This window comes from Scomber scombrus, chromosome 6 (genome assembly GCF_963691925.1).
Source record: "Scomber scombrus chromosome 6, fScoSco1.1, whole genome shotgun sequence".
NCBI lineage: Eukaryota > Metazoa > Chordata > Actinopteri > Scombriformes > Scombridae > Scomber > Scomber scombrus.
The window spans coordinates 3,106,363-3,126,811 of record NC_084975.1 but is presented as its reverse complement, the minus strand read 5'-3'; the positions used below and the strand labels follow the sequence as shown (position 1 = coordinate 3,126,811).

The following is a 20,449-nucleotide window of genomic DNA, read 5'->3' as shown; positions in this document are numbered from 1 at the left end:
CATCTTTCATACAAGAAATGCAGCTCAAAGTGCTTTACACGAAAATAAATAAATTACATATAGTGCTTCACATTAAGCAATGTTAAAAAAACAAATAAGAAAGAGGAAATAAATAGAACATAAATGTAATATAAATTGGAAAATAAAATAAAAAAGCAAAAATCAAGCAAAAAAATGTAAATCACGTCAAAACAATTAGCTAAAGTGTGATTTATTTTTCTATATTTTTAAATATGAGGATCCAATCAACTTCTTCTTCTTCTTCATGTTCTTCTTCTTTTCCTTCTCCTTCTCCCCTCCTCCTCCTCCTTCTTCTTCTTCTTCTTCTTCTTCTTCTTCTTCTTCTTCTTCTTCTTCTTCTTCTTCTTCTTCTTCTTCTCCTCCATCTTCTTCTTCTTCTCCTTCTTCAGACTCGTGTGATTTTGTTGAACTGGTGCGCCTGGTTCCTGCGGATGCGTCGTCCCGGCGAGGCGAAGGTCCAACTGGCTTGCCCCAACGCAGCCAAGCGTCGCCGTGGCAGCCTGTCCAGCCTGGAGCTCAGTGTCAGCCAGGGGTCGCTGCGACATCAACCCCAGGTAACCAACGGCAACCTCCTGTATGTCGGATTCAGGGGCATGGAGGGGTTGCACTACCCCTCGCCCAGCGAACCCGAGCTCCTGTGCTCGCGCCTGGTGGGAGGCGGTGTTGGCAGTGGGGAGGATGTGCTGAGAGCAGGAGGTGGAGGAAGAGGAGGAGGAGGAGGAGCAGCAGTAGGCGGCTCGTCACTGGAGGCAGAGCTTAACCAGATCCTGGAGGAAGTGAGGTACATCGCCACGCGTTTCCGTGGGCAGGACGAAGATGAGACGGTCTGCAACGAGTGGAAGTTTGCCGCCGCCGTGATCGACCGGCTGTGTTTGGTGGCGTTCTCGCTCTTCACCATCCTCTGCACCATCGGCATCCTCATGTCGGCTCCCAACTTCGTGGAGGCCATTTCCAAAGACTTCTTCAGCTGAGGACGAGGAGATGAAGGAGATGTCTATATTTTTCTTATCGTCAAAAAAAAATCCTGTGAAAACACCCAAACCAACTATGTGTTTGTCCGTCTCTCCAAACTTTTCTCCTTCCCTCCTCTGTGTGTGACTCTCAGCTCCAAGCCCATTGGTTCCTACTGGTTCCTAAATCTTTACACAAATGTTCAGTTTTATGTTTAGAAAAGGCTCAGTAATTTCCTAAAACAGCTATCCTCTGTAGACTCTGGGGATGGCAGATTAATCCACATTTGGTGAACTAGTGAGTATTTCTGGCAGAAGGATGTTGTGTGTGTGTGTGTGTGTGTGTGGTTGCGGTTAAGAAGAAACATGTCACCCAGTGCAACCATGTGGCTCATTAATGTGTTTTTAAAGCTCTTCTTCAGACATGTACTTCTCCGTTATAGTGTAAAAAGTGTTAGAGACTCTTAATATGAGTACATGTGCAGATAAAACAATCAGTACAACTAGGCCAAGAAGATACAGCCCAACCAAACTTCTGAACATTGTCAACAACTCTTCCCGCTTCACTTCCACTAAAGTTTAGAGCGGCGCTTAGCAGACTGCGGCTCCTGAAGGCACCATGCCCTGCAGCAGCAGACTGGCGTAGCAGACTACAACAGCTCAGAGGCAAGAGAGAGCGGCCCAGTCATCCCATCGGTCAATCACTGGATAACAAAACGGACGTGATACGACTGATAACCTTAGATGTGAATATCAGTATTTATTGAAGCAGCTGTTTGATGGTCAGGTTTCATCTCCTCTGCTCATGATCAGTAGAGTCCAAAACATCAGAGCTCACTTTCCTCCCTCAGGCTGACAGAAAACAGACTTCAGAAAATGCTCTGTGGACATCAGTAATCTCCTTTAACTGCTTCAGGTCAGTATATAGTTGTACATATGTGTGTTGAAATGTTGTAGTGTCATGCAAAGCTTTTGATTTCAGAGCATTTATGGATCAAAAGGTGATATGTCAGTAACTTTTCAACCCCACTGCTAGTAACATGTTGTCTGTCTATGACTTGTAGCTACAACAATTGGTTTTCTTTATTTCTGTTCTGTAGGGTTTAACACTGGTAGCCTGTCTGCTGTCAATCAAACACAGATATGACTCCAGCAGCCAAGACAAAAAAGGAGCATTACTGATATTTCCCCAAAGACATTTTAATGATACAAAACTATTAACAAGACATTTAGAAGAAGTTAGGTAGAAACAGATTTCAAAATTTGATTTCAGTTAGACTTTGAATTAGTCAGATCAATTGTAGAGCCCTTATGGTCTGATATAACCATAGACTGTATACAAAATGGACGTAACATCCGTGACGTCACCCATTGGTTTGTGGAGTGCTGCTTGGAAGCGAATAGTTTCGGATCTCAGCAGCGCCATCTTGAAAATTTCCGGTGCATGCCGGGTAAAAAAACCCCACGGATTCTACTTATATGGGCATCAGGAGGAGCATGAGGCGCCCTCCTGAACCTGTGAACCAATCAACCTGTCAATCACGACGTAGCCACGCCCTAATGCATACCCTGCTTTATCGTCACATATAAAATCAGGGAGGCCAAAATGTCCCAAATGAACATCATACTGCATTGAAGAAGGCTTTAAACTAGCGATTGAGACCATAAACACATTTTGAAAACGTTTACTGAGGTTAGAAATCAAGTGAGAAGTTGGTGAATTCTCCATTGACTTGTATAGAGACGGAAGTCCTTTTGGCACCAAAATGGTCGCCCCCTGGTGGCCTTTTGATAGAATGCAGTTTTAAGTTACTTCCGCGTTGGCCTCATTTCAGAGGACCAGAACTCCCCGCCTGGATATAACTCATATTTGATCATTGCTTTTATTGTGTTTATGATGACAAATATGGTTTGGGGTTCAGTATCTTGCCCTATAGGACACTTCGACATGCGGACTGGAGAAGCCAGCGATCGAATTGCCAAACTTCCAATTAATGGACAACCTCCTCTACCATTAAGGCTGAGTATCGGTACTCGATACCTTAAAGGTGTTGACCGAAATAAATTGATACCAAGTAGTATCGAAACTTCTCCATCAAACGATACCTGCAATCGACCCTTTTAAAAAATATGACTATTTGTATGGAATTGCTCACAGCCAATCAATGCAAGCGTTCTTCGATTTAAACCGACATGTGATTGGTCGACTGCCACAGCAGCTACAACCCGTCTGTGGTGGTGAAGTCGTGGTGAATTTGAGTTAGCGCGCTTAGGTCGCGTTCACACTGCAGGCAAATCTGATTCAAATCTTATTCAAATCTGATTCAAATCTTCCTTCTCAAATCCGATTTTTAGGCCTGACTGTCCTCACTGTTTTTAGCAAGTGTCCAAATCGGATTTGGCTCTGTTCAGACTGGGCCACATTAATGACCAATCTGACAGGTTGCTGTGGCAACGTCGTCGGAGCGGAGGCGTCATCTAGCGTGTATTGTGTGATGTCATATAATTGCGACAGGGACAGCAGCTAGCAACAACAACTGGAATAAGCGCGGGTCTGGTGTCGCATAGAGTGACGTAGTGTAGAGACGTAGAGAGACGTCACGGACAGTCAAATCCGATTTGAGTGTTTGGAGCTGTTCAGACTCAGACACATCTGTCGGATTTCATGTGATTTCTGACTGTTCAGACTTCATAACAGCCATCTGGTTCCAATCTAGATTGGCTAAAAATCGGATTTTGGCTTCCAGTGTGAACGCAGCCTTAGCAGTTCAGCAGCCAAGATGTCACCTAAACGCACTAAAGTGTGTCTCCACTACACGCCTGTTACACCAGATAAAAGACAGAGACCTAAATGTGTTAATGGGTATCAAATGAAGTGTTCAATTGGTATTGGTTGGTATTAAGGGTACTTGGATTGGTACTGGTATCGTAATTTTTTAAACCATACCCAGACCTATCTACCACGTGAGATCTCATCATGTTGACATGTTTTATCAATGTTTAACTGCTAGCTAGCAAACATAAAAGTGACAGAATTACTGAGAGATAAATTAAATTGACCCACAGTAGGAGTTTATCCACACAGAATCAGAGTTTCTAAGATAATAACAGTGTAAACTAAAGATAAGACTTTCTGAAGCAATACTTTCATCCAGCTATAAAGAAAATATTCTTTCTAATATGCATATATGCCTTTTTTTGTATTATTTGGCTGCTGTATATGAATAAATCACAACACAGAATAACATAGTATGCTATTAATATGTTCTAAAAAGATTTATAATTTATTCTCTAAGCCTTATATGACCACTGTTTGAAAGTGTGAGAAATGATTATAGAAGTTTACATTTCCCGCTAGACTCTTAGGTAATGCTTTAGAATACAGCCTGCAATGCAATTTACTGTGTAATTATTCCCAATTTACTGTCCTAGCAGTGTACCAGTACAGTACGTACCAATACATACAAGAAAATACAAGAGAACAAGATGTGAAGTTAGGGAATAATGTAATGGGTACCTACAGTAATATTACAGCTATACTTATGACCTGGGGCAGGTAGGGTAATGAGTTCTTTAGTGCTTTATTAATCTGAGTACAGTTAGTAGTTTTAATAACCTTGCTACAGTAAATACAGCTAAACTTTAAAAAACCCCACAAGTGTCCATTGATGGCAGATGCAGCTGTGGAAGACGATGAATTTTATGTCCTGTTATAATTCAGTATGTAACTTTGCTTTCTGAGATGTGATGCTCAGTAGCTCAGACTGCATCCTGTAATATTAACCTTTGTGTCGTCCTACCGGGTCAAATTGACCCCGTCTGTTTTGACTGTTCCTTCTTTCCTCCCTTCCTTCCTTCTGTCTGTCCTCCCTCCCTCCCTCCTTCTCTCTTTCTTTCCTTCCTCTCTCTTTCCTGCCTTCCCTCTTTCCTTCCTTCCTTTCTTCCTCCCTCCCTCCTTCCCTCCTCCCCTCCTTCTTTCCTTCCCTCCTTCCTCCCCCCTACCTTCCCATTTCCTTCTTTCCTCTGTCCTTCTCTCCTTCCTTACTCTTTTCCTTTCTCCCTCCCTCCTTCTTTCCTCCGTCTTTCCTTCCTTTCCTTTCCTCCCTTTCTTCTTCCCTCCTTTACTTCCTTCCTTCCTCCTTTCCTTCCTTCTTCCTTCCTCCCTTCCTTCTGTCTGTCCTCCCTCCCTCCCTCCTTCTCTCTTTCTTTCCTTCCTCTCTCTTTCCTTCCTTCCTTCCTTCCTCCCTCCCTCCTTCTTTCCTTCCCTCCTCCCCTCCTTCTTTCCTTCCCTCCTTCCTCCCCCCTACCTTCCCCCTTCCTTCTTTCCTCTGTCCTTCTTTCCTTCCTTACTCTTTTCCTTTCTCCCTCCCTCCTTCTTTCCTCCGTCTTTCCTTCCTTTCCTCCCTTTCTTCCTCCCTCCTTTACTTCCTTCCTTCCTTCTCTCCTTCCTTCCTCCTTTCCTTCCTTCTTCCTTCCTTCCTCCTTTCCTTCCTTCTTCTTCCCTTCCTTCCTTGACTCGAGGACAACAGAAGGGTTAAGTAATACCTAGAATATAAAAGTGTAAATTCCCAGAGATTATTCCCTAATTTAACATCATGTGTTCCCTTGTACCAACATGCATCACCAGTATGTAGGATGTAGGCCTACTGTACTGATACACCTCATACCCGTGGGTCAAATCTAACCCTCTAGCAAAAACATTTATCCCCCTGAAGAAGGTTTAACTTGTGCTCTAATAAGAACCTTGAATGATTGTGTTTTAAATGTTGATGTAAAGTCATTACGAAGCCATGTGTTACAAAAAAAATGAAATGCAACACTTCTGTATTCATTCCTGCTGGCAGTGTGCCGTCTGACCAGGTTGTGAGTTCAGGTATGAAACCTGAATGATTCTGGTTCATCACTTCATGATGTGTTTGTTGAGGTGAAGCAGTCAGACAGTCACAGTGATCTCTCTGTTCACTCTGCTCTTTGTAAATAAATGTATTTTTTTAAACATCTGGCTCTGATGTGGATCTTTCTGGATACCATGTGTAAAAAAATTAGAAATGTGCACATTATTGGTTAAATCATGCACTAGTCTTCTTCCAGATGTTTTACCTTTTTCGTTGTTTTCCCACCTACAATATTGGAATTCTTGTTGGCGACTCAGCTCTGGGCCTCGTGTCCCGATAACCATCTACTTTAGAAGTTAAGTGTTTTCTCAAAGTGTGTCCATGAAAGAGCTTCTTAAAGACTGTGTAAAGTGAATTCAGACATTTTCTTTTAAACACATTAAATAGGTCATAAATGTATTTCTAAAAAAAGGTGTAAAAAGCATTTCAACCATTTAGATTTGAATTGTGGAGCTAGGCTTCACAAACTGTGTTTCAAGATTTCTGTGTTCAGGATTTAGTGGACGGGTCTGAAAATCACCGCCGCGGTGATTGGCATAAACGAATCACCGCTGCTGCTGTAGAGGTATAAATACATTCAGCGCACACTACTACTACTGCAGTCTACAGTTAGCCAGTTAGCTGAGTTAGCCACTAAGTTAGCCGCTGAGTTAGCAGCAGAAAGCTCTAAGACTCTAGCGTCCATGTTTCTGGTAGCGGTGGTGACTTTGATTGACAGGTGACACTTGGTAGGGGGCGGGGCTTCAGCAGACTCAGCGTGCACTCCCACAGCGTTTTTGAGAAGAGATAGAGGCAGACTATTACACAACTTTGAAGCCTAATTTCATATATTTGGCGATTTTTTTTTATCATTCAAATTTGGCAGGGTGGTTAACAACACACTTTTCTGTGGTATGTCAAACTCAGAACACATATTTATTCTTACTTTACACAGACTTTTAGACCAGCTGCTCATGGTGCTGAAGGGGATAATGAATAAATAAATAACTAACTTGGAAGCTGATGATGCTGCTGCTGGGAGTCGACATTACTCGTGTCAAATCTAAAATGAAGCAGAGAAGAATGTGTGTCAGTCCGTCATCATTTCTATAGACCTACGAAAGTGTAAGACAAGCATACAAACCATAAATAAGACCGAAAACAGAAGATATGGCAACTGGATTTATACAATTAGGAATGCGGTCTTTCAACAGATGATGAAGAAGAAGAAGAAGAGGGAGAATCACACATTTTTATATCTGTACAAATGTATTTGTTCATCTCTCTAAACTGAAGCATCAGTGAGTGAGGTTATGCTACTGTATGACATGTTAATAAGATCAGGGTTCAAAGACACACAACATGCAGTTTCAGATCAGCTTATGAAGTTTCAAACCTCCACAAACCAACAAAGAACCAGGAGTTATTGTTTGTGTTGGAGGAGTTGCGAGTGCCAAACCTGGATTAATCCCAGACTTGGCAGTGAGACGCTGCAACAGACAGACAGTCAGACAGACAGGAGCAGAGAAAGCACCAGATGTTCTGAGGCTGTGCTGATAAAAAGCGACAAGAAGATGATTGGCTGTGAGAGTGTGTCAATATTCTCTGTGTCTGTGTGAATGGAGAGTAATTTTCTAGATTGTTCTCTGGGGGAAACTCGTTTCCTTTCCTCTTTTATTGCGTGTCATTTCTAATATAGCCTGGCTGTGCTGCCTGAGCCGAGGCAGAATGAGTCCCGCCGCTGTTCACCCGACACTCGACAACAGCCGGAAGCTCCTCCAAGAAAAATTCCACTCCACACATTTTAAAAGGGGCAATCAGTGAGGATTTCACCACTTTGTGGCACAGACAGACTAGGATACAGTTTATTTCGGGGGGGAAATTCATGACAAATCAGAACAAATGGGTAAAAGCATCCTGAGCTGTGCAGCAGGAGAGAACTGACAGACTTTTATAAAAGTTTTATAAAAGCTTTAATGATTTTCTTAAATTTGATACATTTGTAACAAGACTATTTGTTTAAACCCCTGGTAGTGCCCCCTAGAGGCTGCAATATTCATTACAAGCTGTTGGATGAACCAACCTTGTATCTCCCATTTACTGTTTCTCACTCACTCAAAAGTTATTATGCAATGTGCAACTGGCCTGTTTTAAACTGATTAAGTATGGTTAGTGCTCCACTCACTATTTCTCTTGTGTCTCAGTTATAAAGTGTTTCTCAGATACATTCAGGATACATAACTGTATCACTGTATTTTTTAAAACTCTATAAATATACAGATGCTGCCATCTAGTGGGCAGCTGAAGCAGTGCACCCAGGCTGCTCTAAAGACCCAGCCTGTATTTTTCCACTATGTAAATTAAAGATATTTTAGTTTTGCTCCATGTATTAAAAAATATGTCAATTAATTTTGGAGTGATATAGCCATAATTTATATTATTATTATTATTATTATTATTAGAAGTAGTAGTAGTTGTTGTAGCATCATTACAAATCCAAAAGCTAAAATATAGTTTAGTGCATGTGCCAGGTGAGCAGTTTTCATTTGATTAAATAGGCACCGGTGTCCAAATCAGCTGTTGAACTTACTTAACTGTTTTCTTTTCAATCATTTTACAAGCACGACAATACAAAGACAACTTCACGTTCATACATAGACGTATAATTAACTATTACTGAACTTCCTAAACATCCGCACTAAACAGCACACTCACCTACTTGTTCTCTTCTCTTTCCATTTTCTCTCTCTTTTTTAATCATTATTTATTTGTTAATTTAATTCTTTTTGCATACTGATCTATGTTATGTTTTATCAGTACCACCTTTGGACTGGGCTCTGGTGACATTCGGTGGATAGTTAAAACAAACCAAATAAAAAGAAAGGAGAGTGAGGAAAAGAGAAGGGGAAATAAAAATGAATAAATAATTATATTAAACTCTGCACTGATCCAGCTCTCTTGATCTGATCCACCAATAAGAAAAACAAAGCCAAACCTCATGTATTTCTTTTTTATTTTCTCCTTCTTGTCATGTGCTGTGTCATATGGCATTGACTTTAGTTAATGTGTGTGTTGTTTATACAGGGGTTTCTGCGGCCTAACCACTGTACAGATGTGTATTTCAGTTACAGAACGCCAACTGGTATAATGCAACTTCCCTTAGTCCCTCACAGACGTCCGGATGTTCTTCCTCTGTGGTTTTTAAAGGAAACTCAATGGTTATCTGTCACCATGAGTTACAGATTGGCGACATTAGCATGAAAAAAATACAATTTGTATAACATGTGTACAATCACAATATTTCAAAGAAACAGAAACTTTTATTAACTCTTTTATTAAAATTTGAATTCAGTTACAAAGCCAGCAGAAATGTCAAACCTAATTTTTAGATACATGAATGATCCATTAGCTATTTCTAAAACACCAATCTTGTTTGCTTGCTTCTTGGATACGAATAAAAAGGTATAAAAAAAAGTTGCAAATTGTGGCATGCATGTAGCTAAAGTAGAGAAAAATGTCGTTATGCTGCTGCAGCAGAAAACTCAAACAGAAATTTAGCCTCAGTCGTGGCTGAATTTTATGAGGAACTCGAGAATCTCTTTGAACGTTAAGAAGAAAATAAAGATTGCGATGGAAGTCAGCACGGTGGAAATGATGTTGAGGTTGCGGGCAGTGGAGCCGTAGTGTCTGGCACCTTCCAGGTCTCCAACCACCTTCCGGTCTCTAGCCTGAAAGGACCAAAGCAGATTTTAAAAAAGCAGATTTCTTGTTTTATTTGACTTTAAGGGAACTTAAATGCTCAATGGGCTTTTTGCATGAACGTATTCTCATTTTTCTTCTTATTTCATGACATTTCAATTACTTTTTCATATCTCTTTTGGTGTTTTATTGTTTCAATAGTTTGAAATAGTGGTTTATTAATTGACAATAGTTATAGGCCTATTTAAAATCCATATAGATAACGGTACTTATCATCTCCCAACTGTCTTTCTGCTAAATGATGACGTAATGGTCTCAGTGAGAGATGTCACTAAAAACAACAAAAAAGGTTGTAAAGCCATCTGTTCAAAATACATCATCTGTTTCCAGTAACCCTGCAAGAACTGACCATTAAAGTCAGAACAGTCTCACACGTCATCTCACCTTAACAGAGAAGATGAACGCTGTCAGTCCGAGGCAGAAAGGGTTTAAGTAGACAAAGCTCCACAGGGACCAGATGATGTGGTCTCGCGGCGGCTCAATGTTGATGTTCAGAGTGGTGTACTGAACCATCGTTGGTGCAATGGGCTGCACGGGTAACACATCATACCTGCCGCCGTGCAGTGGAGCAGCCTCGCAGGGGTAACCTTCAGGATTCATTGCTGCTGTTTGGAGTGTGTGCTGCAGGAAGGTGTGCAAGAACTTGAATGTCCCTGGAAGTGTCTGTTTCCTTTAGACGGTTTAGTCAAAGCCAATGGAACAAAACCAAACTTAACACGCTGTTGTTTTGGCAGCAGTCCCAGGCTGTCTTACAGGAGGGGTTCACAATTGTTTCAAGTGTGTCTTAAAACAACAGTCAGGAGCCCAAATGAACATGAAGTGTGTTTATCTTGCTGTAATGATTCCTCCTGTTCATACTGACCATTAGAAGATCCCTTCATAATGTTTACTGTAATGATTCCTCCTGTTCATACTGACCATTAGAAGATCCCTTCATAATGTTTACTGTAATGATTCCTCCTGTTCATACTGACCATTAGAAGATCCCTTCATCATGTTTACTGTAATGATTCCTCCTGTTCATACTGACCATTAGAAGATCCCTTCATCATGTTTACTGTAATGATTCCTCCTGTTCATACTGACCATTAGAAGATCCCTTCATAATGTTTACAATGGAAGTGATGGAGGACTAAACCCACAGTCCTCCTTCTGTGGAAACATGGATTTAAAAGTTGATCTGAAGCTAATATGAAGCTTCAGTCGTCTGAATGAGTCAAATCTTCATCTTCTATGTTTCAACGTTACAGTGTTTTTAGTACCAAAGTCTTTGTGTTCCTATACTTCCAGCACAGCTCAACAGGGAAACACTAAGAGGGAATCTGATGCTAAAAAGACTGTAAATGTGTCAGATATCACTTGATATGACTAACTCACACTGATGAAGCTCAATAGAAGCTGATCATCTACTTTTAACTGTGTGCATACACTGTGAATGTAGGCCTCTATAACTTATATTGAATGTGTTTATTAAAGGGATCTTTTAGTGAACAGGAAGAATGATTACAGCGAGGAAAACCTCTTTCAGTGTTCACATGGGCACCTGAGTGTTGTTGAAAAAATGTGAACCTGTTCTTTCAATGTGAAGTTCTGAATTTTAATTTTAATTTGAGTATATTCTTTCCCATTGAACTAAATATTAAACAGTTTTTCAACAAGTCTTCAACTGTTACATTTCTAAAAGTAAACCTCTAAAAATAACAGAAAAACAGCCAGATGGACTTTTTTCCCCTTATTTTTTTTAAAGAGATAATGTTTTGGAGTATAAAAGTTGGGATCAGAGAGCTTAAATTACCGCTATAAACTAAACCTGATAACTATTAGTGTACTGGAGAATTACAGGAGGACAAGGCCCACAGGCCAGCAGTTACCCTGCAGTTTACAAAAGAGAGATGTCGGACAGCCCAAAGGGACGTGACATGTTTCCACACAGTGAAAGTGTAACTCAGTAGTAGGAGGAAATAATACAACCACAATCTTTTTTACCCTCAAAATTCACAATCCCTTTTCAAAGAGTAATGAAGCAGGCAAAGTTTAATTTATTGATGCATGAAACAGTTAATGAAACACAAGCTTCCCTGACAGAATATCTCACTTGAATAAGAAAGTCTTGCACTCAAACTTGATTACAGACTGCTGTTACTGCAGGAAATGTTGTCATATTTAGAATTTTCAACACCAATGAAAGTAAGTGTCTGTTTTGCTCAAGAGTACAAGCGAAAAGGCATAAAAAGTCATCAATGTGCGTAAAGCAGAGAACCACAAGTATCACCAAGCCACGGCAGCAGGTAACGCTAACACTATTCGCTCTAGTGGTTTTTTTGCAGATTGACTGCGGTATGCCACACCAGAACATACAGAATAATTAAAGTAATGATTATGATGCAAATCAGGCCAGTGGACACGATGTTGAGGCAACGGGCAGTGGAGGCGTAACGTCTGGCACCCTCCATGTCTCCAAACACCTTTCGGTCTCTGGCCTGAAAAAGAAAAAGCACATCTCATATTTTTTTTGAGGTATTTTTAATTTTCTGTATTTCCATACTGCAAATTGGATTGCTTTCCTTTTCGATCCATATATCTATTATCTGTTGTCTTCGACCTTCTATGTCATTTATCAATAAGCTATATATATATATATACACACTTTTTGTTTTTATATCTTTTTTTGTATCTTATCGCGTCACTAGTTTGTACATTTGTAAGCATATATTTAAATGATTGAAGTCAACTTTAACAACTGCTCTGATGATGACGATGACAGTTATATGGTCATAGATCAGTCCGGTGTCACTCACTTGTGTTACTGCTGGAAGTACTGAAATACTGAAGGACTGCATAGAAACACAGCTATCTGCATGGCTGGATATTATTGCTGGTTTATGAGTAAATATTAGTCCTGACCTTTTAACCATTGTGTCGTCCTCCTGGGTCAAATTGACCCCGTCTGTTTTGACCCTTCCTTCCTTCCTTGCTTCCTTGCTTCCTTCCTTCCTTCTCTCTTTCTTTCCTTCCTCTCTCTTTCCTTCATTCATTCCTTCTTTCCTTCCTCCACTCCCTTTCTTCCTTCCTTCTGTCCTTCCGTCCTCCCTCCCTCCTTCTTTCCTCCTTCCTTCCTTCCTTCCTTCCTTTTGTTCCTTTCCTTCCTCCCTTCCTCTTTTCCTTTCTCCCTCCCTCCCTCCCTCCTTCCTTCTCTCCTCCCTCCCTTCCCTCTTTCCTTTCCTTTCCTTCCTCCCTTCCTTCCTCCCTTCATTCCTTCCTTCTTCCTTACTTCCTCCCTTCCTTCCTTTCCCCCTCCCTCCTTTTCTTCCTTATTCCTCCCTTCCTTCCTTCCTCCCTCCTTTCCTTCCTTCTTCCTTCCTCCCTCCCTTCCTTCCATCTTCCTCCCTTCCTTCCTTGACTTGAGGACAACAGGAGGGTTAAACAATAGTTTTAAATATGCATCCAATAGTTCTTTTTTCCCCCCTGTAGCTTCCCATAACCTGAAAGAAGCCGTAATGTTTTCTGCGTCTTTCGTGTACAAACATTGCATTCAAATCACAGTGGTAAGCATCTGTTTCTCTGAATAGAATAAAACCCAGAATGCTGTTTATCACACTTACTGCTGTTCTCAAGGTATTTCCAGAACTATTAAAGACTCGTCTAACCACTGCACAATAAAAAGAGAAACAGATTTTTAACCCATTGTCCAAGTTGCAAGAAAGATGATAACCTGGTGTTGGATAGGAAACAGAGTCACGCCAATCAAGACAAGATTAACGATCGTTTTTATTGCATAGCAGTATTTTAATTTACCTTTCAATTTTAATTCTGGGTCAAATTATTCTCCATACTGTTTCGTCATTTAGTGGGAAAAATTGCTCACTCTTGTATTCATGCAAAATGTTGATAATAGGTCTGCAACAGGAACATTACTGGAAAAATAAACTAGTAATGTACTCCCCAACATGTGTGTTATGTATCTGAGTATTAACTATATATTGAAACACATTTCCTTGCAATGCTTTTTATAAACAGGCCCTGCATTATTATTATTATTATTATCTTTAAGATCTTGGTATGGAAAAAGCTTATTAAGTGCAGTTTCAGTGATGTGGATCAGAGAGGACAACTGGTCAAATTGTTAGATATCAATAAAGCATAAAAAAAAACCCATGTGACTGTGAGATATTACATTTATAATAATTACTAAAGCAAAAAAATTAACAAAACAAAACCCAAAAACAGGACAGTTGCACATCAACTCACCTTGAAAGAGTACAACACTGCCACCAGTCCAATGCAGCAAGGGTTGGAGTAGAGAAGGCTGCATAGGGACCAAACGATGTGGTCATTGGGGGTGTCAGTGTGGACAATCACAGTGGTGTGCTGAGGTTGAGCTGAGTAAGCTGCAGAATGCATCGCTGTCTGCTCAACAGTAGTCTGGAGGGGAAGAAAGGATTCAAGAGGAAGGTGTGAAAGAATTGTTTCAGTGTCACTTATATTGGCTTTTGGGGTGTGAGGGGCTTGTTTTATGTTTATTTAGTTTCTTGCACTAAGAGCCAATGAGAGAAAAGCACACTGACCACACTGTGTGAAAGCTGTTGACCTTATTTCTTTTCTTTTTTTCTGGGTTGCAGATAAATCCAATAAACCCATAATAGGTGACCGCACTTTCGTCATCAGGGCCCCTCGGCCGGCTCTAACTATATCAACGTTTTCACTTAACCTGTCAAATATCAATATCTACTAGATGAAGTGGCTACAAATGTGGCTGCATAATAACTTTGGTGGTTTAAATATGACTGAATCTACCTGTGAAAATAAGCCTATTCCCACCATGTACATTTAGCATTGCAAGCATATTAGCATTAGCATTCAAGCACGGCTGAGCCTAAGTACCACCTGACAGATTGAGCAGATTGTGCAGATTGTGCAAGCGTGGCAGTCCACTCTTCCTCTGGTTGAGATATGGGTTATACCTGGATCAAAGAGCACAACACCCAGATAAACTGAAATCAGTAGTTTAGAAGCTGTTACCAATAAGTGTTGTAATTATCAAAGAGAAGATTTAAAAGCCCCTCAGGGCAGCAGACAAACATCCAGCACAGAACAGATAAAGCTCTGTAGCCTTAGCAGGAAGCTACATCAGATTCAGATTAGGAACGTTTGATAAGGAGAGTTTACGAATACAAATAAAAAAGGCAGGATATGTAATTAACTCACGTGGACAGTTATACTTTTGATTTTAGCATGTTTGCATCCTGTCAGGAACGTTTGATCTCTTTCAAAGATGAGTCTGAAGCAAATTTAACATGTGAATAAATGGTGAAAACTTCAAAAATACACTGTTATATTAGTAATTAATTATCCTGCTATGTATTCATATTGTCTGTTGTTCAGTCAGGCAAAAAGAAATACGGCCAAAACTAATTATTGCCCCTACAGAAAAGAAAAAATATGAGCCGATCAAAATCTTTTTTCCCATAAAACATTGTTTTATTTATTGTTTTATATTTTTTTAGACCTGTTTGTGGCGTTAGATGAAAAGTCAGAGAATGTTGTGTTAATCCAACCAACATCACCCAAAGGTGAAGACATTTTACTCAAAACCAGACATATAAATGGGTCAATGATGTGATGCAACCCAGTGTCAATTGGTGTAGCACCTGATTATATAAAGGAAAATAATTGTGACCTAAAATGTGGAATAAATAGAAACCACTTTTGCAATGCAACACTGTGGTTTAAAAAAACAACTAATTTTACATGACATGACCACAATGAAAAATGGAGCACAAACTGCGGCAGGAAGCTCAAACCATTTTATAGAAAAACAACAAGAACTGCTGTGTGTAGGTGATGGTTGGTGATGATTGGGGTCAGGGACATGCAGAGGATGCAGAGGAGGGGCAGGGGTCCAAATTCATTTAGCAAATAAATAAATATATGCCTGTAATGATTACTTTTGTGCCACTGTTAAAGGTATATTAAAATGTGCAGTGTGTATTTAAAACAAACTCATCATGACTGAGGTTGGTTCCAACACTACTACATGACAGTTAATTAATGATACATGCAAAGAAATTAAGTGTATTTCAGTGAAGTCTCCTCATATGTTAACTCTTACCTAGCTAGTTTAATAGAATTCATATAAATCATAATAATGAGGCTTTGTAGATATCATACATCTAAGCTAAACTATTCTATAAAGCAACATGTGAGCTTTTGTGTTAGACATTGGTTTATAGAAGATTTTAACATTCCTTCAATCTGGACTAGATTTAAAGAATTTGGTTATTATGATTCTGATCTCATGTTTGATTTTATAACACTTTAAACATGGTTAAATTATTGGTCCTGTTAAGTTTGGGTCATAATAGTAACAGTAACAATATTTTCTATCATAATTATGCAGATGATATTACACTTAACATACTGTATCATTATTTTCCCCCGACATAGCTATTCCACCCCATTGACCAGATGAATAAGTGTAAGTCACATAACTTTCTCCAAATCCACAGGGACAAAATTAAAGTCACATGTGATGTTACCCTTAAAAAAATAAATTCCAAAAGTGAGACTGGAGAATAGCCTGTAGGTACGACGGAGTTAGGGCCATACTAAGAGGAAAAATTAAAAAAATAACATTTTGGAAATTACCAGAATAAAGTCGTAACATTACGAGAATAAAGTCATAATATTACAAAAATAAAGTCGTAATATTACAAGAATAAAGTTGTAATATTACCAGAATAAAGTCATAATATTACAAGAATAAAGTTGTAATATTACCAGAATAAAGTCATAATATTACAAGAATAAAGTCGTAATATTACGAGAAAAAGAGTCATAATGTTACAAGAATAAAGTCGTAATATTACGAGAAAAAGAGTCATAATGTTTCATATACAGTAAAGTCGTATGAATGGCACTCAGAACCAGTGATAGCCTTGCAGTCGACCGCTACCAGACAGCTCCTCTTCCACAAAATAATTTCTTCCAAGTCCTTGTGGTTCTTTCTTCGAAATAGACACAGTCGTTTGCACAATCGTTTCAAAGTCCTGATAATGATCATAATTTGATGCTGATGTGCCAAAATATTAAGTATTTCGTTATTTGTGAAACCGATACCAAAGTATAACTCATAGACTGTATATAAAATGGATGTAACATCCGTGACGTCACCCATTGGTTTGTAGACTGCTGCTCGGAGGCCAATAGTTTCGGATCTGAGCAGCGCCATCTTGAAAATTTCAGGTGCATGCTGGGAAAAATAAAAACAGGGATTCTACTTATATGGGCATCAGGAGGAGCATGAGGCGCCCTCCTGAACCTGTGAACCAATCAACCTGTCAATCACCACGTAGCCACGCCCTAATGCATACCCTGCTTTATCGTCACATATAAAATCAGGGAGGCCAAAATGTCCCAAATGAACATCATACTGCATTGAAGAAGGCTTTAAACTAGCGATTGAGACCATAAACACATTTTGAAAACGTTTACTGAGGTTAGAAATCAAGTGAGAAGTTGGTGAATTCTCCATTGACTTGTATAGAGACGGAAGTCCTTTTGACACCAAAACGGTCGCCCCCTGGTGGCCTTTTGATAGAATGCAGTTTTAAGTTACTTCCTCGTTGGCATCATTTCAGAGGACCGGAGCTCCCCACCTGCTATAACTCACACAGTTTTAGTTTTGTGTTTCCAGGGAACTCCCCGCTTGGTATATTTTCACAAGATGCTCAACATTCCTCATTTTAAAGCAGGGGGGAGAGTTCTCATAGAATTACTACTTTATTCTCGTAATATGACGACTTTTTTCTAGTAATATTATGACTTTATTCTTGTAATATTATGACTTTATTCTTGTAATATTATGACTTTATTCTCTTAGACATAATATTATGACTTTGATATTATATATTTGATTTGGTTGAGTGGTGGTTCTCCTCCCAAACGCTAGGGGGAACATGGTAAAAGGCGGCTGGGCACTGATTTAAAAGGTCATGCCAATCTTTACAGGTGGATGCTGATGGTGAGACTTAATTGTAGTGACTGTGCTCTATACTTTAGCCACAAAACTAAGTACAGTTTTCGTCGCCAGATGTAGAAAAGCACTCAAAAGTTCAGTGAATAATGTGTTTTTTCCAAGCGGAGTTGCCGTAGGTAACTGTCCTATGTGGCGGACCCGACTGCGCATGTGCGACTCACATCAGTTAATGACAGCAACCGCTAACGTTAGCAGCCGTTTATAACCGTTGGTGCTAACGATGCTAACGTTAGCAATTGTTGTTTTTAGTATTTTTAAACCTGTGGCTGGCTATGAAACTGACTAGAAGCTATTATGAGTAGCGTGTGTTCATCAGTTTGTATGTAAGTTAATGTTAAAGTTTTATTAATTATACTGTGATTAACATGTGTTGTGAACTGAAGCTAAATTTAAGTTTCATTGTATCATTGATTTTTAATGTTTTAATGATGGGGGGAAAAACTGAGAAGAGAAAACATGATAAGATGTTAAAGAAGAATGTATGTTTTATTCTGTTAATTTGTTGAATTAATATTACAATCAAATGATAATTTTTTTAAATATAAAATGTGATAGTGATTCTGAGTAAGGATGTGTAGTGATGATTTTCCTTGCTGTGTGTTTACAAGGACAAGTCCTCTTCTTCATCATCTTCATCATCTTCATTATCTTCGTCCTCTCCATCATCTTCATCATCCTCATCCTCCTCGTCATCCTCTTCATCATCTTCATCTCCGCTCCTGTTGTTTTTCTTCATCATTTGCATCAACATCATCTGAGATCTTCATACTTCATTGGTGAGTCAACCCCTGAGCCTGTCAGAAAAAAGTTTAATGTCTTGTTTAATTTATTTTATTGATCATTGAAGATTTATTATTATTATTTTTATTATTATTTTGTTAGCATTTTATTTTTGGGGTATTGAAAAACAGAAGAAAAGAAAAAGGGTTAAACGAACCACCTGTGAGGTAGAGACACCAAAACAGGAATAAATAATGTAATTTTAGCCTAATTAGTAAAAAAACAAACAAAACACTTTTAATCCAATAGAAATAAATCTAGCACTTAATATTAAAACTAAATGAATACTAAATTAATAATTAACAGTAATTAGACACTGACCTGACAGGTGGATTCCTGAGTAAATTAAAGCTGAAAATCTATTCATTTTATTTTATACATGTGGTAATATTATTGTTGTATGTGTTAAATGTTGTTTTGTGACCTTTTTCAATAACAGTTAAGTTCTTGTGTTTTGTGTCCAGTTTGCTGCCTGATGCTCATTTCTCCAGAGCTAATCTTGTCTTCTGACACACTGGTCCAAATTGTGTGTTGAGTCCTCTCTAGTTTTGTTATAGAGAGGTTATCTAATTAAAACACTACTTCTGGTTGTTACACACAGTACTATTGTAACACATAACCAGGTGATCTCCAGGTGTGCTGGTCCTGGTCTTTAAAAACAGACTTAAAATCCTTTTATTTTGTGTTTCTTTCTGCCCGTAAATGTATGTCTTTGTTGTTATTTTAAAATAGGATTAACTCAAAGTTTGCTTAATTAATTCAGTTCATATTTCTTTTTTTAAAGTTTTAATGTTCGTAAAGCACTTTGAAAGTGTGCCATGTTTAAACTCTGCAACATTAATAGTTTTGCCTTTAATCCACATAACCGCAGATTTCCTGTCCATGCTTAAGTTTACATGTGGTTTTTCAAAGAGCAACATCCTGTAGTGTTATCATACATCTATGAATATATGAAATCATTTTAACAGTCTAATAGTTAACTATTATTCTTTTTAAAACTTTTTGTGCAATTACTTTGTTAAAAGTATATTTCATTTTAAAACAGTCACTTTTTAGATTGATCAGATTGAAAACATCACAACATAAATAACAAAAGCATGGCAGTGTACGATAAGGTGATAGACTGTGTTGCTTGCACTGAGTGGACATCATAAATGTGACCACCAACAAGGACCTCTGGGGGGCCCCAAACCCCAATTTTGACAACCACTGCTTTAAAGCATCAAATGAACCCTTACATAATGTTCACATTGGGGTATTTCACAGTATCAACTCAAAGTTAGTCTCTATACATAATTTCAGAAGCACAAATCATTCATGAATACTTCATCAGTCATTATTAATATAATGGTCCGATGTTACATTACACTAGAGAAAATAACACTTTAAACCAGTGACACTAAATTTGAATGAACAGTGTTTTTTTAATGGTGGTTTTTGACCATTTAAAAAAAATAAATATGAGTCAAATACAAAACACAAATACAAATACATTATTTAGAAAGTTGAAGTGTTTCTGTTGTTGTATAATCTGGGTGACATAAGGATAAGTCATCAGATTTCTGGCTACAAGGAAAGTTTTTAAGTTGTTTTTTTTCTTCTCTCAAGTGTAAAAATTGGTCAATTTAGACCCTGAACAGTATGTAAGGGTTAACTAGTCTGTGAGAAATAGGTTATGTTCAGACAAGGCAGGATGTTCTCCTAAAAAGTGCCTCCTGGAGAGATGTATCTGGGTTTTTTATGTAGCAGTTTTTCCACTTTCAACTTTTTTCTGTGTCAGTAACAGAAACCAAGTCACCTTTCAATGTTCGTCTGCTCTGCTCCTCCAAAGTTCTGACCTCTAATGTTCATACAGTATCTATCTTTATAGAGTTAACAGTATTCTGTAAACTCTATAAATATACAGATGCTGCCATCTAGTGGGCAGCTGAAGCATTGCACCAGGCTGCTCTAAAGGCCTGTATTTGTCCACCACATATATTAAAGATATTTTAGTGTTGCTCCATGTATTTAAACAAATCTGTCAGTGA

At 38.8% G+C, this 20,449-nt stretch overlaps 3 protein-coding genes across 3 annotated transcripts in view; 1 reads left to right on the top strand and 2 right to left on the bottom strand.

Annotated features, from left to right (window-relative positions):
• The window catches only part of LOC133981868 (neuronal acetylcholine receptor subunit alpha-7-like), a 24,829-nt gene extending 23,837 nt beyond the window's left edge, over positions 1 to 992 (top strand). Inside the window, exon 6 of the mRNA XM_062420728.1 lies at positions 411 to 992. Within this exon, the coding sequence (XP_062276712.1) occupies positions 411 to 992 (582 nt within the window). The remainder of the gene's footprint in view (positions 1 to 410) is intronic.
• Positions 993 to 9,405: 8,413 nt separating this feature from the next.
• On the bottom strand, positions 9,406 to 10,204 carry LOC133981867 (dispanin subfamily A member 2b-like). Its single transcript, XM_062420727.1, has 2 exons — positions 9,989 to 10,204; positions 9,406 to 9,573 (listed from the first exon to the last, which is right to left on the bottom strand). Exons 1-2 carry the CDS (start codon positions 10,202 to 10,204, stop codon positions 9,406 to 9,408), a joined length of 384 nt encoding a protein of 127 aa, XP_062276711.1.
• Positions 10,205 to 11,913: 1,709 nt separating this feature from the next.
• LOC133981865 (interferon-induced transmembrane protein 3-like) lies at positions 11,914 to 14,005 on the bottom strand. Its single transcript, XM_062420726.1, has 2 exons — positions 13,853 to 14,005; positions 11,914 to 12,084 (listed from the first exon to the last, which is right to left on the bottom strand). The coding sequence occupies exons 1-2, from the start codon at positions 14,003 to 14,005 to the stop codon at positions 11,914 to 11,916; spliced, it is 324 nt and encodes a 107-aa protein (XP_062276710.1).
• Between the last annotated feature and the right edge of the window lie 6,444 nt (positions 14,006 to 20,449).

Coding starts and splice junctions, on each gene's coding strand:
- LOC133981867 (XM_062420727.1), bottom strand. CDS start 10,204: ATGAATCCTGAAGGTTACCCCTGCGAGGCTGCTCCACTGCACGGCGGC. Junction 9,574..9,988: donor CGTTCATCTTCTCTGTTAAG/GTGAGATGACGT, acceptor TGGTCCTTTCAG/GCTAGAGACCGGAAGGTGGT.
- LOC133981865 (XM_062420726.1), bottom strand. CDS start 14,005: ATGCATTCTGCAGCTTACTCAGCTCAACCTCAGCACACCACTGTGATT. Junction 12,085..13,852: donor CAGTGTTGTACTCTTTCAAG/GTGAGTTGATGT, acceptor TTTCTTTTTCAG/GCCAGAGACCGAAAGGTGTT.